The 13,152-nt window shown below is 43.4% G+C and overlaps 1 protein-coding gene across 2 annotated transcripts in view; it reads right to left on the minus strand.

Moving 5' to 3' along the window:
- RNF17 (ring finger protein 17) overlaps positions 1 to 13,152 on the minus strand; it is a 109,866-nt gene that overhangs the window by 14,093 nt on the left and 82,621 nt on the right. For both annotated transcript variants that reach the window (XM_089512671.1, XM_089512672.1), the window contains exons 32-34: positions 6,299 to 6,415; positions 4,223 to 4,367; positions 2,811 to 2,946 (exon numbers count right to left, since the gene is read on the minus strand). In XM_089512671.1, coding sequence (XP_089368797.1) covers positions 2,811 to 2,946; positions 4,223 to 4,367; positions 6,299 to 6,415 — 398 coding nt within the window. The remainder of the gene's footprint in view (positions 1 to 2,810; positions 2,947 to 4,222; positions 4,368 to 6,298; positions 6,416 to 13,152) is intronic.

Raw genomic sequence — 13,152 nt, forward strand, 5'->3', positions numbered from 1 at the left:
TCAGTTTCACTGTTGTAAAGTTTGGCGTTGGATGGGTCAGCTTGGAAAAAGGGAGTCGGAAAGCGACAAACCTGAGACAGAGAGTGAGGGCACAGTCAGGACCGGCAATTAGTCGTCGAAATGGACGTCTGATTCCGAAAGGATGTGGATGTCAAGATCCTTGACTGATTAAGCAGTCGCCTGGCAAGGTGATAACACTTCACAAGATCGGTGTCTTCCTGAGCCCATTGGTTCAGAGCGTACCCTTTTGGAGTGCGAATGCTGAGGTGAAGGCTCCTTGGTACCAGAATGCTTCCGTTTGGAGGAGGATTTACAGCCATCCCTTGTCTTTTTTGGAACTCTCATCTTTCTTTGAACCCGAATCTCCCTTGCAGCCAATATTGTGATTGGATTTTTTTAGCAGACTTTGACTTGTCCTTGCCTTTAGACCGCACTCCTTCAGGTTCGGGTTGGTGTCCAGAGCTCTTGGCTTTCGGCCAAGCTCCTTCAGACTCATAATCATGGCACGGGCTTCGGAGAGAAGCTGAAGTGGCAGCGGGCTGCTTTAAGGGAGACCCAGAGGTGCCTGGGACAACCTTATCCACAGAAGTCAAAGGTGGAGGGGCTGAAATAAACTGGGTAGTCTACTGAGGCTGGAGTGCCTGCTTATACAAAGCAGCCTCATGGTTTTTCCTGGCTTGTGGGGTCAGCAACTGGCACTGGGCACAAGTCTTAGGATTGTGTCCTTCCCCGAGGCAAAGAAGGCAAGTGGTGTGATTATCCTTTTCAGGGATTTTACCACCGCACGTGCCACAAGCCTTGAACGGTGGTGACATCTTATCCGAATCGAAATCCAAGCCAAAGTCAAAACAAGCCAACTGGTCAGAACTAGGTCAAAGTTGCAGAAGAGTGAAGAATGGTCAAAAACTAGCCAAAGTCAGAATTAAATCAGATTCTACTGAAGCGATTCACAAGTAAGGTTCCTAGAGGTGCAGAAAAAAAGGAATTGGAGAAAGAGTGGGAAGGCAGGGGACTTATATGGGATGGGCAGAGCTACTGCCAAAAAATTGCAAAATAAACTTTGCCCAGTGATTCCAGAAGGCTCCGAGCTGAACTGCGTAGGCGCGGTACAACCCATTTGTATGATCCACAGAGACCATGAAGAAGGATCATGTTTGCCCATGTGCAGAGGTTTTTGTAGTCTGCAACTCATGTCCTTTCTCTTGCACTATTTTAGAAGGATGAGAGGCTGTAATCAGTTTATACCTCTCCTATCTATATTCCCAGGAAGAGCTCTGCATTGGTATTTGGAATATTTGCTAGATGATTCTGATAAAAGCTTAACAGAAGAATTTTTCTTTTCTGCTCCTAAAACCTGTAAGATTTTGACTAAATGGATCTGTCTAATGGTTAAAATGTTGCCTATTTTTAATGTAGTTTTCATAACTTTTAATTAATGCTTTTTATTATGTGTAACATTTTATATCATTTGTTAATTATGGCATGTTAGTGCTTTATATTACTAAAGGGGGACATCACAATTCTTTTTTTAAAAAAGAAACGGCCAATTAAATATTTAAACTTGTTTTTATGTTTCTCTATACTAACTAACTTATTTAGGAAGTGGTATATTATAAACCATATGTTAGCAAGTATTTTGAATATTTTTATTTTATTGTACTGCTTTAGAATGTATTTAATGAGCTGCCTAATAGTCTGTTGACTGTAATAAAGGCTTTTGGGGTTTTGGGACTTGTCATTTTTGTAATGCCTAGCTGCCACAATCTGGCACATTCTGTAATAAGACTGTTATTGTGGTTGCTGCAATATACAGCATGTTTAACGTTTCAGATATGTAAGAGAGTTACTATATGGATGTTATAGTTCATTGGGATATGAGTGATGGGAGGTATAGTACTAGTACAAATAATCTGTGGTGGTTCAAAAGGGTGCTTGTGACCTGATGCAGGGATGTGCAGATGTGCAAAGGAGGAATTTTCTAAGTTGGTGGAAACAGAAAATAAAGATGAGAACAGATCAGTAATGGGGGGGGGGCATGCAAATGAAGGGGGAATGGAAGAAAGAATGAATCAAGATGAAGCCAGCAAAAATTTGGAGTGGGACATAGTTAATGTTATGTCAATATTGGTGGATCATGGCATTTCTGTATGCAGACATCATCCTGCTAACATCTGTGTTTTCTGAAATAAAGACTTATTTACTGAACTGTGAGGGGAAAGGCAGTTCTTAACACTAGCAAACATGGAGCTCAATGCTCACGATGCAGCCTTACAAATGTCAGCTAGTGGCGTTATTAATTAAGGTAAGATAAAAATTAATTAAATAAACAAAAAATTGAGTCTACAGTACAGTAAGCTTCATCCTCTCATAGACTTTTTTTTATGGGCTCCTCTTATTTCACACCATAATATTGATCCATAATCCAGGGCTGATGCTGCCATTGGGAGGGCTGTCCGCCTCTCCTCTTTGGCATGACCCTCACCTCTTCAGATGCCTCTGATGTGACACTCCCTATGTCATGACACTCCTTATGGTCATGAGGCTGCATCCAAATGACTACTATGTAATCATGAACTGCAGTTTTAGAAACCAAGTGTCCATTGTAATAGCCTCCTATTGATGAAGAAACACTGAAATTAGTGTAATATGCAGCTATGTGGAAACTGATAGCAGGAAATACTTCTGTAACCTGAGATGGCACTTCCAACACCTGACTGATTGGTCCTGCCTTCTGGAGCAGCAAGAAGGACTACCTCACTCAACTACGTTCTCCACTTTGGGAAAAGTAGGTGTATGAAATACGGGCTTACCTGCTCGTGGGCAATGTCTCAGTTGATCCGTAGTCGACAAATTGCACCAGAATTGAAAGAGGCTGGAACTCACTAATATTGAGCAGTTTTGCACGATACCATAACTCATCGCTATACTTGGCAAGACAAGGCATGTCTACAAAGCAGGAACACCACATAATTCAATATTTAAACTTTATAGCAATTTAAAGTGTTGCCTATTTTACAGCACAGATTCTGCACTATGTCTTGTTTTATGGGATCACTTAGCTGGTTTTCAGCAACACCAACTTCATTCTCTCCCTTTCCTAGTGACATATCTAGGATCAGGTAGTAGATTAGAAAAAATAAACAGCTATAACAAAACAAACAAACAAGTGCAATATTGGCACAGCTGGCATAAGATGTGAGGAGGAGCAGTAGGTGTGGGGGTGGGTTGACATGGAAGGAGGCTTATGATATTTGCATTTTCCCCATTTTCATGTGGGTCCTGCGCCCCTAACTCTGCAAGTGTGGAGGGTTGACCAGACACCATTCTCCCCCGCCCCCAATACTTTACATAGTTTGATGGAACCAAAAATTTACCAATAGATGCTTTCAGAACAGGACTGCTCCAATATGGAGTTTTTGCCACATAATAGTACAATCATCTCTGAATCTGAAACTTAAAATTTCACATGGCTGACATTTCTTTGCTCTATTAATAGCAATATGTACAAATGAATAGTTTTGAGGAAGCTTCATTTATCCATTTAATTCTGAATGCAAATGAGACCTCATTTCAAGGTTAATCATGAATAGTTTCTTTTATTTTGTCTTTCATTCAGTGAGATCAAGTAAATTATGTATACTCATGTGTAAATCTAGAAGGTTTAGTCAAAAAATTGACCCCAAAAACCTGAGTCAGCTTATCCATGGGTCAATGTATTTATTATACTTGAAACAGGAAGCATTTCCTGGTGAAAGGCAAGAGTGTAATCTGTTCTGGAAGCACTGACCTCCCTCTACTCTCTCATCTGTCCAGCCTTTAGGGTGAGCACAAACAGTTATGCCTGCTGGAATTCTGTAAGTTCTTTGGCATCGTTTTCTTTTTCTTCATCCTTTCAATCCTGTTACACGCCCTTAGGTTTTACCCTCAACTTATTCACGGGTCATAGAAAAATCCATAATTTTGGCCCCAAAACCTAGCCTTGACTTATACATTAGGTCGACTTATGGTTGAGTATATACAAGTAAGCCATTTCCTTCCTGTGAGATAGGTCAGTAAGAGAAAAAGAATCAGACATTACTGGCCTATGGTCACTTACTGAGTTTGTTGGACCCTAACTAGTATATAACATTGTATCTATAATTCTTTTAGAACTGGCCTTTAGCTTTTTAGCATGTTTTAATGTCATTCATTTTTTATTCATAAACTCCTAAGAACTAGATACCTTTTCGAAAATCAGTTAGGAAAGGAATGGACTCTATGTTCTGATTACAATGGCTCAAAGCTTCATCTACATTTTCAAAAAATCCTCTGTTCTCTTCATTATTATGCTTGTTGACACTGCCTGACTGAACAAGGGAAATGAACACCTGTAACAAAAAAAAATGTATCAAAATGTTACATGATTGGAAATGTATTTATTCATGGAGAAGCAGAAAGCATTATTGCCTACCTGCAATGATCTAGTCCTGGCATTTTTAAAGAGTGGAAGGGAGTCTAATTGTACAATTTCACATGTATCACAGTTCTCAAATAGCATGAAGAAAACGAAAATCCCATGAGTAAATGTAAATAGAACAAATATTGGAAGGCTGAGAGTATGGCATCTACCTATATCTTCTTAGGCAATCTCCCAAGGAGTATTGGGTGTCATTCTAAACATGGCTGTTTAAAAAGAGCTAAATTTAATAGAGTAGTCGGCCCTCCTTATCCACAGAATCATTGTGAGGATTCAACCACACGTGGCTTTAAAGTACATCAAAATATTATATCAAAAAATTTATAAATTCCAAAAAGGAAACTTTGATAAATAAATAAATATAACAGACACCACACTCTTGTGATTAACAAAAACAAAACAAACAAACAAACAAAAAACAAAACAAAACACAAAAAACCATTAAGAATGCAAACAAACATTTTTTGACTGGCACAAATTTCTTTCTGATAACACAGGAGCAACAACAGAATACTGTTATAATATGTAAACTGTCTTTAGAAATGACTTAGAAATGGAAGAACTGATTCAAGAAATGCTTTACAAACAAAATGAGGGTGCTTTCATTGGTTACTGAAATTAAATGTTCAGTTGGTGAACCTTCTCTGATAATGTTCATTGGGAAGTTTTGACCTTCAAGAATTAATGGGAAAAACATTTTGGTTTTAACTACAGATGTTGGCAAAGCCTGTAGTTCGCTGATCTGGATACAAAGTTTGGGAATTCACAGTATATTCCTGGGTCCAACAATTTGGTAAATGGCCAAACACCCATAAAGGAGCAGGTGCATAGCCTAAGACAGTGATGGTGAACCTTTTCGAGGCCGAGTGCCCAAACTGCAACCCAAAACCCACATATTAATTGCAAAGTGCCATGTTCCTCTGGCTTTCTAGTAAAAAACTCTGTGCTGGGGCGACGGCGCATGTGCCCACAGAGAGGGCTCTGAGTGCCACCTCTGGCACGCGTGCCATAGGTTCCGCCATCACTGGCCTAAGAATACTCCTAACTCTTTCTTTGTCACTGGGAGCTCAAGTGGACTCTTAAGTGACTTAGAAAGCCTGCCATCTGTTTACGCCAGTGTATCAGCTATAGTTTTTCCTTGACAGAGATAATGTAGCCTCTCTAGTGTATGCATTGGTAACTTCCCCAACCAGATTACTGTAATGCACCCTATGTGGGACTGCCCTTGAAGACAGCTCTAAAGCTACAGGTAGCGCAAAATACCACAGCTACACTGCTGAGTGGAACAGCTGACAGAAATTAAAATAACAGTAATATTAAAGGCCTTTGTTGGATGTTATGTGCCTTCAAGTCGTTTCTGGCTTATGGCGACCCTAAGGGGTTTTCTTGGCAAGTTTCTTCACAGGAGGTTTGCCATTGCCATCCTGAGGCTGAGAGTGTGTGACTTGTTCAAAGTCACCCAGTGGGTTTACATGGCTAAGCCAGTATTCAAGCCTTAGTGTCCCAGGGTCCTAGTCCAACATTCAAATCACTACGCCACACTAGCTCAATTTTAAAGGCACTGACTGCCAAAACATGTCAGGACTGAATTTAATTGTTGGTGATTACTTGCCTTCTGTCAAGTAAGTCTGCTTCATTTTTGGTCACTAGGTAGCCTTGGTTTTGACTGAGCTACTCAAGGGAATCAGATTTATAGGTTACCAGTTCTCTGGATGTTACCAGAACATCCAATGAACAATAGTATTTTTTAAAAAACTCACTGTAAGCCCTCTGATGCATTTATGCAAAAGGAAACAAACACAAATCTGACAGCAATATTTACTGGGAAATGTTTCACAGTACCTCATTAGGTAATACAACATGTGTTACTTTCACTGGTACGAGTTCTCCAAGAACAGGTAGCACTGGTGCAGTGTAAAGAGGCAGAGGAGGGGTGTCTAGTTCAGGCAGCATTAAATCCTAAAACGGAGAAGGAAACATTTGTGTCTAGAGACAAATGAGCAATCCCAACTGAATACCAAGGAGCACATTTAGATACACAGGCCGATTTGTCACCAGCAATGTTATGGAGACTACTCTGTCTAAGATTCACCATTTAAACTAATGTGTTATTTGGAGAAGGGGGTCACAGGCTTGAATCCAACAGTTAATTCCAACTAGAGCAGATCCATTGAATCAATTGCAAATTGACAATTCGACATTAAAGAGCCCTCCCCCATGCAAATTGAAATGAATGTCCAACATAAAAAGCTTTACTTTCAGCTGCTGCTTCAGAGACACTGATTATATCTGCATTCAGGTGAACAGCTTTAACCTATAGCATTAGTTTCAAAAAATTCTGGTAATGCTTATAGTTGCGACCATATACATCTCGTCAAACAAAAAAAATAGTGGCAGTGTCCATATAACTGTGGGATTTTACAGCAACAGCTAACATATTCCCTAAATATGCTTTAGACACCATAGTGTCCCTGGTGGGATCCCAAGGTAGAAAGAAGGACAGGTTACTCACCTGTAATGGTATTTCTTTGAGTGGTCATCTGCGAATTCACACAAATAGGGTCATTCTGCGCCTGCGCAGGAATGCTCGGAAACTTCTAGAATCTCTGGCAAAGGTTAGTTTGCAACCTTTTGCAATTTTTTGGCAGTAGCTCTGCCCATCCCATATATAGCCCCTAAAGTTCCCGCTTTTCTCCAGTTTCGAATAAGCTGCGCAAGGTGTGACAGCAAAGCTAACAAAATGAGCAGGACACCGAGGGGCAGGATTTGTGTGAATTCGCAGATGACGACTTGAAGAAATACCTGTCCTTCTTCTTCGTGGTCTCAAGAATCACACAAATGGGTTTAGATTGATGAGCTTAGGTCAATGGAGGAGGGAGTGTCATGATACAGGTTGTAAAGTTCAAACAATTGAATTTATTAACCCCAATAAAGTTATGCATATCAAGTGCACTTGTTATTGTCATTTGTCAAACATATAAACAGGCCATATGCAGTGCGTAGGACAATTACAAAACTGTTTAAATGAACTGTTTAAATTGAACCTGTCCAGGTAGAAGGCCAATGCCCTCCGAATGTCCAAAGCATGGAGTTGGAGCTCGATGTCGGTGGTCAGGTTCAGGGCCAGGGTCGGCAACACAATGTCCTGGTTCATATGGAAAGCCGACACCACCTTGGGCAGGAAGGTGATATCAGTATGGAAGACCACCTTGTCTCTGTGAAAACGAAGATAAAGTTGGTCCACCCATAAGGCACATAGTTCACTCGCCTGGCGAGCAGAGGTGATGGCCACAAGGAAAGCTGTTTTCCAGGTCAGCAATCTTAAGTCTATGGTGGCCATGGGTTTAAAGGGCTTGGATGCCAAGCAGGAAAGTACAAGGTCCAAACTCCATGCCGGTGTCGGTACCGAGGATGGAGGATGAAAATTGTTGAATCCTCTGAGAAACCTCTTTAACAAAGGGTCTTTGAAAAGAGAGGGTCTGTCCTTGAAATGGTATTGGGGGCAGATGACTGAGAGGTAGCATTTGATAGAAGTCAAGCAGAGTCCAGCGTCTACTAGGGACATCAGGAACTCCAAGACCGTCGGGACCGATGCTCAAGATGGAGAGATGTTCTTGTCCTGAAGGGAGGGAATGCATAAAGCAGTCTCTCTGTCAACTTGAGCTGGAAGACATCTCCTAATGAACCTGTAGTGCGACTTTGAGAGCAAAACCTTACACATTGCTTGTTGAGAGGTGAGGCAAAGAGGTCGATTTTTGGTTGTCCCCACAGTTGAGAAAGAAGGGCGACAGTGTCTGAATGGAGGCGCCATTCACGGCAGGGTTTGGGAGATCTGCTGATCTGATCTGACAGTTCGTTTTCTTCTCCTGGCAGGTGTATGCACTGGAGAAAGATCTTGTGGTTGATACACCAGTCCCAGATTCTGAGTGTGATGTCCAGCAGGGTTTGGGACTTCGTGCCGCCTTGTTTGTTGAGGTAGTACATGATGGTGTTGTTGTACATCAGTAAAAGTACTACTCTGTTGGAGAGGAGTAATTGAAATGCATCTCCAATGCATTGATGTGAAGCTGGCTTTCTGTCATTGTCCACTTGTCTTTGATGGTGAAGTTCAAGGTGTGGGCCTCCCAACCTTGGAGAGAAGTATCTGTCGTGAGAGTGATGACCGGTTGCGGGGGCAGAAAGGGCATCCTAACGCACATGTTGTTGGGCTGGAGCCACCACTGTAAAGATCTTTGAACTGGTCTCGGGATGGTGAGCATTTTGGAGGGAGAATCCCGCACGGGATCGAACACAGAAAGAAACCAGGATTAGAATGGTCTCAAATGGAGTCTCGCCCACGGGGTGACAAAGGTGGTCAAGGCCAAATGTCCCATAGCTATCTGAATAAGATGAGCTTGTATGCGTCTTCGTGGAAGGCATGCTTGGACCACTGAGCAAAGAAACTTGAAGCTGTTTTGTGGCAGGTATGCCATGGAAGTCTCAAAGTCGAGAATTGTCCCAATCAATCTGACTTGTTTGGAAGGAGGCAGATTTGACTTGTCCAAGTTGATTTTGAGACCGAGAGAGTCCAAGAGGAACAGAGCAAAGTGGACGTCCTGAAGCAATGTCTCTCGGGATGGAGCTGTGAAGAGCCAGTCGTCCAGGTAGGGAAAGACTGTGATTCCCTATTGATGGAGGGGTAGGAGACTACCAGTGACATGTATTTTGTGAACGCTCTCAGAGCCATGGAGAGGCCAAATGGCAGAACTCTGTACTGGAACATCTCAGTACTGATGGCGAAGGCGAGGAACCTCTGATGGTTTTCCCGAATCGTAATATGAAAGTAGGCATCTTTCAAATTTAGAGTCATGAACCAGGAGTCTTTCTGCAAGAGTGGTAAAATGGAGGCAAGGTTTACCATTCTGAAACGGCGATAAATAAAGGCGTTTAATTGACGCAAGTCCAAAATGGGTCTAAGACCAGAGTCCCTTTTCGGGATGGTGGAAAGAATAGCTCCGGTGGGTGGGAGCTCTTAGAACTCGAGTGCATAACCCCTACGAACAATGTCTAATTCCCAGGAGTCAGAGATGGTAGAAGCCCAGGTGTTAAAGTATGGGTTTAATCTATCACCAAAGATGGTGTTGGAGAGCACGGGAACACTTCAATATCTTTTCTTGCCTTGAGTGTCCTTCTTCTTATAGCCTTGTTGGTATCTAGGCTGAGAAGGTTGTCGGCGATCAGAAGAGGCAGAAGACTGAGAAGGCTGACGCTGAGCAGGTCTGTCCTGAACTTGGTATTGACGATCCTGCTGTTGGTACGGCCAGTGCTAGTGTGGAGGATACCAAGGGCGTTGAGATCCATATCTCTGATGCGGTGACCGTGCCAAGGATGAAGACTTGCCATGCTTCTTTACCGCTGTTTTCATCCTATAATGGAAATTACGTTTTACGTCAGTTTCTTGGTTAAATAAACCAGAGTTATCAAAGGGCATGTCTTCTATGGCCAATCTGGCCTATGGGGTGAGGTCAGAGGAGCGGAGCCAAGCATAGCATTTAAGGGCGATGGATCCCGACAGAATCTTGAATGCACAATCAGTGGAGTGCCTAGCTGAGATGATTTGCTGTCCTCCAACTAAATGTGCTTCATTATGGAGGGCAGAGACTAGTCTTTTCCTGTCCTCAGGAAGCTTGCTGATAGCCGGTTCCATCTTCTCCATTAGGAGTTGAATGTAGGCCCCTATGCATGCAGCATAGTTGGCAATTTTCATGTCCAAGACTGCAGAAGCATATATTTTTTTGGCCAAACGGTCTATCTTTCTGCTCTCCTTGTCCACAGGAGAAGATGGATGTGGTGTGAAGATTGTCTGCAACCCTTCCACAATGGCTGAGTTTGGCTTTGGTGTTGAAAAAGCCAAGCCAGTCTGGATAGTGTCACTCGATAGAGATTTTCTATCTTGTGTGACATGGACGCAATTGTGACATGGTTGTTCCAAGATCTCTTGGCAATCTTTTCCAAGGATGGAAGGTAAGTCAGAGATGGAGGGGCTGGAGTGCAGCCATGGATCCTTCGCTCTATGGGGTCGAGCTCATTGTCATCAGTCTGGGAGACCTCCAGGTCTAGGGCAGATGCCATCCGGATGATTCTGTCAGAGAATGATCTGACAACATCCGTGGCGGAAGAAGCATCAGGCTCACCAAGTCTCTGAGGAGATGAAGATCTGTCATCCTCGAAGTTAGCAGAGTGCAACTGAGACCGGAACGAGACCTCATGCAGTGTCAGTCCAGAGAGCCTTCAAATTCAGGCAAAACAGCTCTAGGAGGGGTCAAGCATGTCCGGTGAGAGTCTTCGGAATGTATCAGGATAGTATCCCTCTGCGTCTGTGACGAGGGCATCACTCTGGTTGGACCCGGCAAGTTATGACGGAGGTACAGTGGTACCCCGGGTTACGAAATTAATCCGTTCCGCGGAGCCCTTCGTAACCCGAAAGATTTCGCAACCCGAAAAAGCCATAGGCGCTAGCGCTAAAAGCCGCGATTTCGTGCGAAATAGCACCGAAAAGCACCAAAAAATTTTTTCGTAAGCCGAAAAAAAAAAAACGTAACCCGGAACAGTTTTTTCCTATGGGATTTTTTCGTATCCCGGGAATTTCGTAAGGCGGTGCTTTCGTATCCCGGGGTACCACTGTATGTGGCATCCACGGGCAAGAAGTATTGCCTGGTTTGATGGTCATAGATGAGATCCAGACAGAGGTCAAAAAGATCATGGTCAGGTTGTTCGTGAACTTGGGCCTCATCAGCTTCTGTACTGAGCATGGCCCGGTCTTGACGTGGAGGAGAACGGGACCGAGAGTGAGAATAGGGGATTCAGGATCCCGGATCTCTCCTTCCGACTCGGAGCTCTGGTCAAGGTTGGCAATCTGCAGATCGTCGTCCTTTAAAGATGGCTTGACAGAAGTACCCTTGGTTCCAAGGGGGTCGGAACGGAGGCTGAAACTGCTGTCGGGATCAGAGTAGCGATGGCCATCGAATCAGGCAGGGGGGCTGAAACAGTGCTGGTCGGGCCCTTACGACGGGATTTTGCCATGGGGAGGCAGATCTAGCCCGTCTAGGGTGGCCTTGATCGGTAAGAGCCGCTCTGGAGGACTTTTGCTTGTCCCCATCCTTCTTCTTGGAGGACTTCGTGGTGTCTCCACTAAGATCCTTCCCTGATCTCAGGGATTTTTCCTTTGGGGTGCTGAAGTGGATGGCCTCGTGGAAGGCTCTGAATGAGGAACCAAAGTAGAGGCTGAAGAGGGTTGGAGGACCTTTTCGTAAAGGGAAGCCTTCAGTTTTTGATTTCTATTTTTTAGGGCCTTACAATGGGGGCAATCCCTCGGGATATGTGTCTTCCCTAAGCAAAGAACGCATTTATCATGTCCATCCGAAGTTGGGATCTTCACCCCGCACTTGGCGCATCTTTTAAAAGAGGCCATGGTCAAATAGTCAAGAGTACCGTAGTCAAGCCGTAAACTGATAACAAAGTCCGTAGGTTAGTCCGTGAGAATGGTAAAAAACGGTCAGTAGTCCAGAGATTTCAGAAGGAAAGGCAGATAGCGCAGTAAACCAAGCTAGCGAAGTTCCTCTAGCTGCTAAGCACAGTGGAATGAAGGAACTGGAGAAGAGTGGGATCGTTAGGGGCTATATATGGGATGGGCGGAGATACCGCCAAAAAGTTGCAAAAGGTCGCAAACTAACTTTTGCCAGATTCTAGAAGTTTCCAAGCATTCCTGTGTAGGCACAGAATAAACCCATTTGTGTGATTCGCAGATCACAAAGAAAGAAATTTTCCCAGTCATCTGGAGTAAAGTGAAGAGAAAAACACTGAAAACTAGAAAAAGACAGAGAAGGATAAAGAAATGAAACGCACAGCAAGAAGACAGAATCTGAGGTTCTAATGAGACGCTTACAGGTATTGTATAGTGCAGGGGTAGGCAACCTGCGGCCCGTGGGCCGGATGCGGCCCGGTGAGGCCTTGGGACCGGCCCCAGCCCGGTCCTGCCGCCGGGGCCTTTGGCCTCTCACGCGCAGGAGCAATTGTCTATAGAAGCCTCAGAAACATGCATTTATATTAACATTTTAAAAAAAATCAGCAAATTTTTTCACGTGTCCTCCACTTTTTTTAAAAAAGTGTCCACCATTTGAAAATTTTGTCCTACATTTGTCCCGGTTTATTTATTTATTTAAAAAATTATTTCATTATTTATTTTTTGGCTTTGGCCCCCCAGTTGTCTGAGGGACAGCAACCCGGCCTCCGGCTCAAAAAGGTTGCCTACCCCTGGTATAGTGGATGAAAATTCTGCATTGCCTAGAAATGATACATTGGGTTACTTGGGCAACCTTCTAGCAAAGTAGTAGTAGCCATTCATGTATGGGTTAACTCCTGTTGCTGCCCAGATGAGGCAAAGGAGCACATGCCTTAAGAAAGTATTTCCTGTTGGATCCCTGGCTCCTCCTCAGCTCATTCCAAAGCCAAGAAAAATATGAAGAAAGAAAATCCTCTGAGAAAAGAGAAAAAATAAAAAGTCTTGCTACACTTATATAGGTTTGGATGCTTTCTTCTCCTTGGCAAGAATGGACCTTCATGGTAGGTTCTCAAAAGTGCCATTCTCAGCCAATGCAGAAGGAGCCATCTACACATGGGGATTATGCTAGTGTAAACAGAACATGGACAGCAAGATG

Source organism: Sceloporus occidentalis, unplaced genomic scaffold, assembly GCF_023333645.1.
Source record: "Sceloporus occidentalis isolate IW3139 unplaced genomic scaffold, rSceOcc1.0.p SCAF_2, whole genome shotgun sequence".
NCBI classification, from domain to species: domain Eukaryota; kingdom Metazoa; phylum Chordata; class Lepidosauria; order Squamata; family Phrynosomatidae; genus Sceloporus; species Sceloporus occidentalis.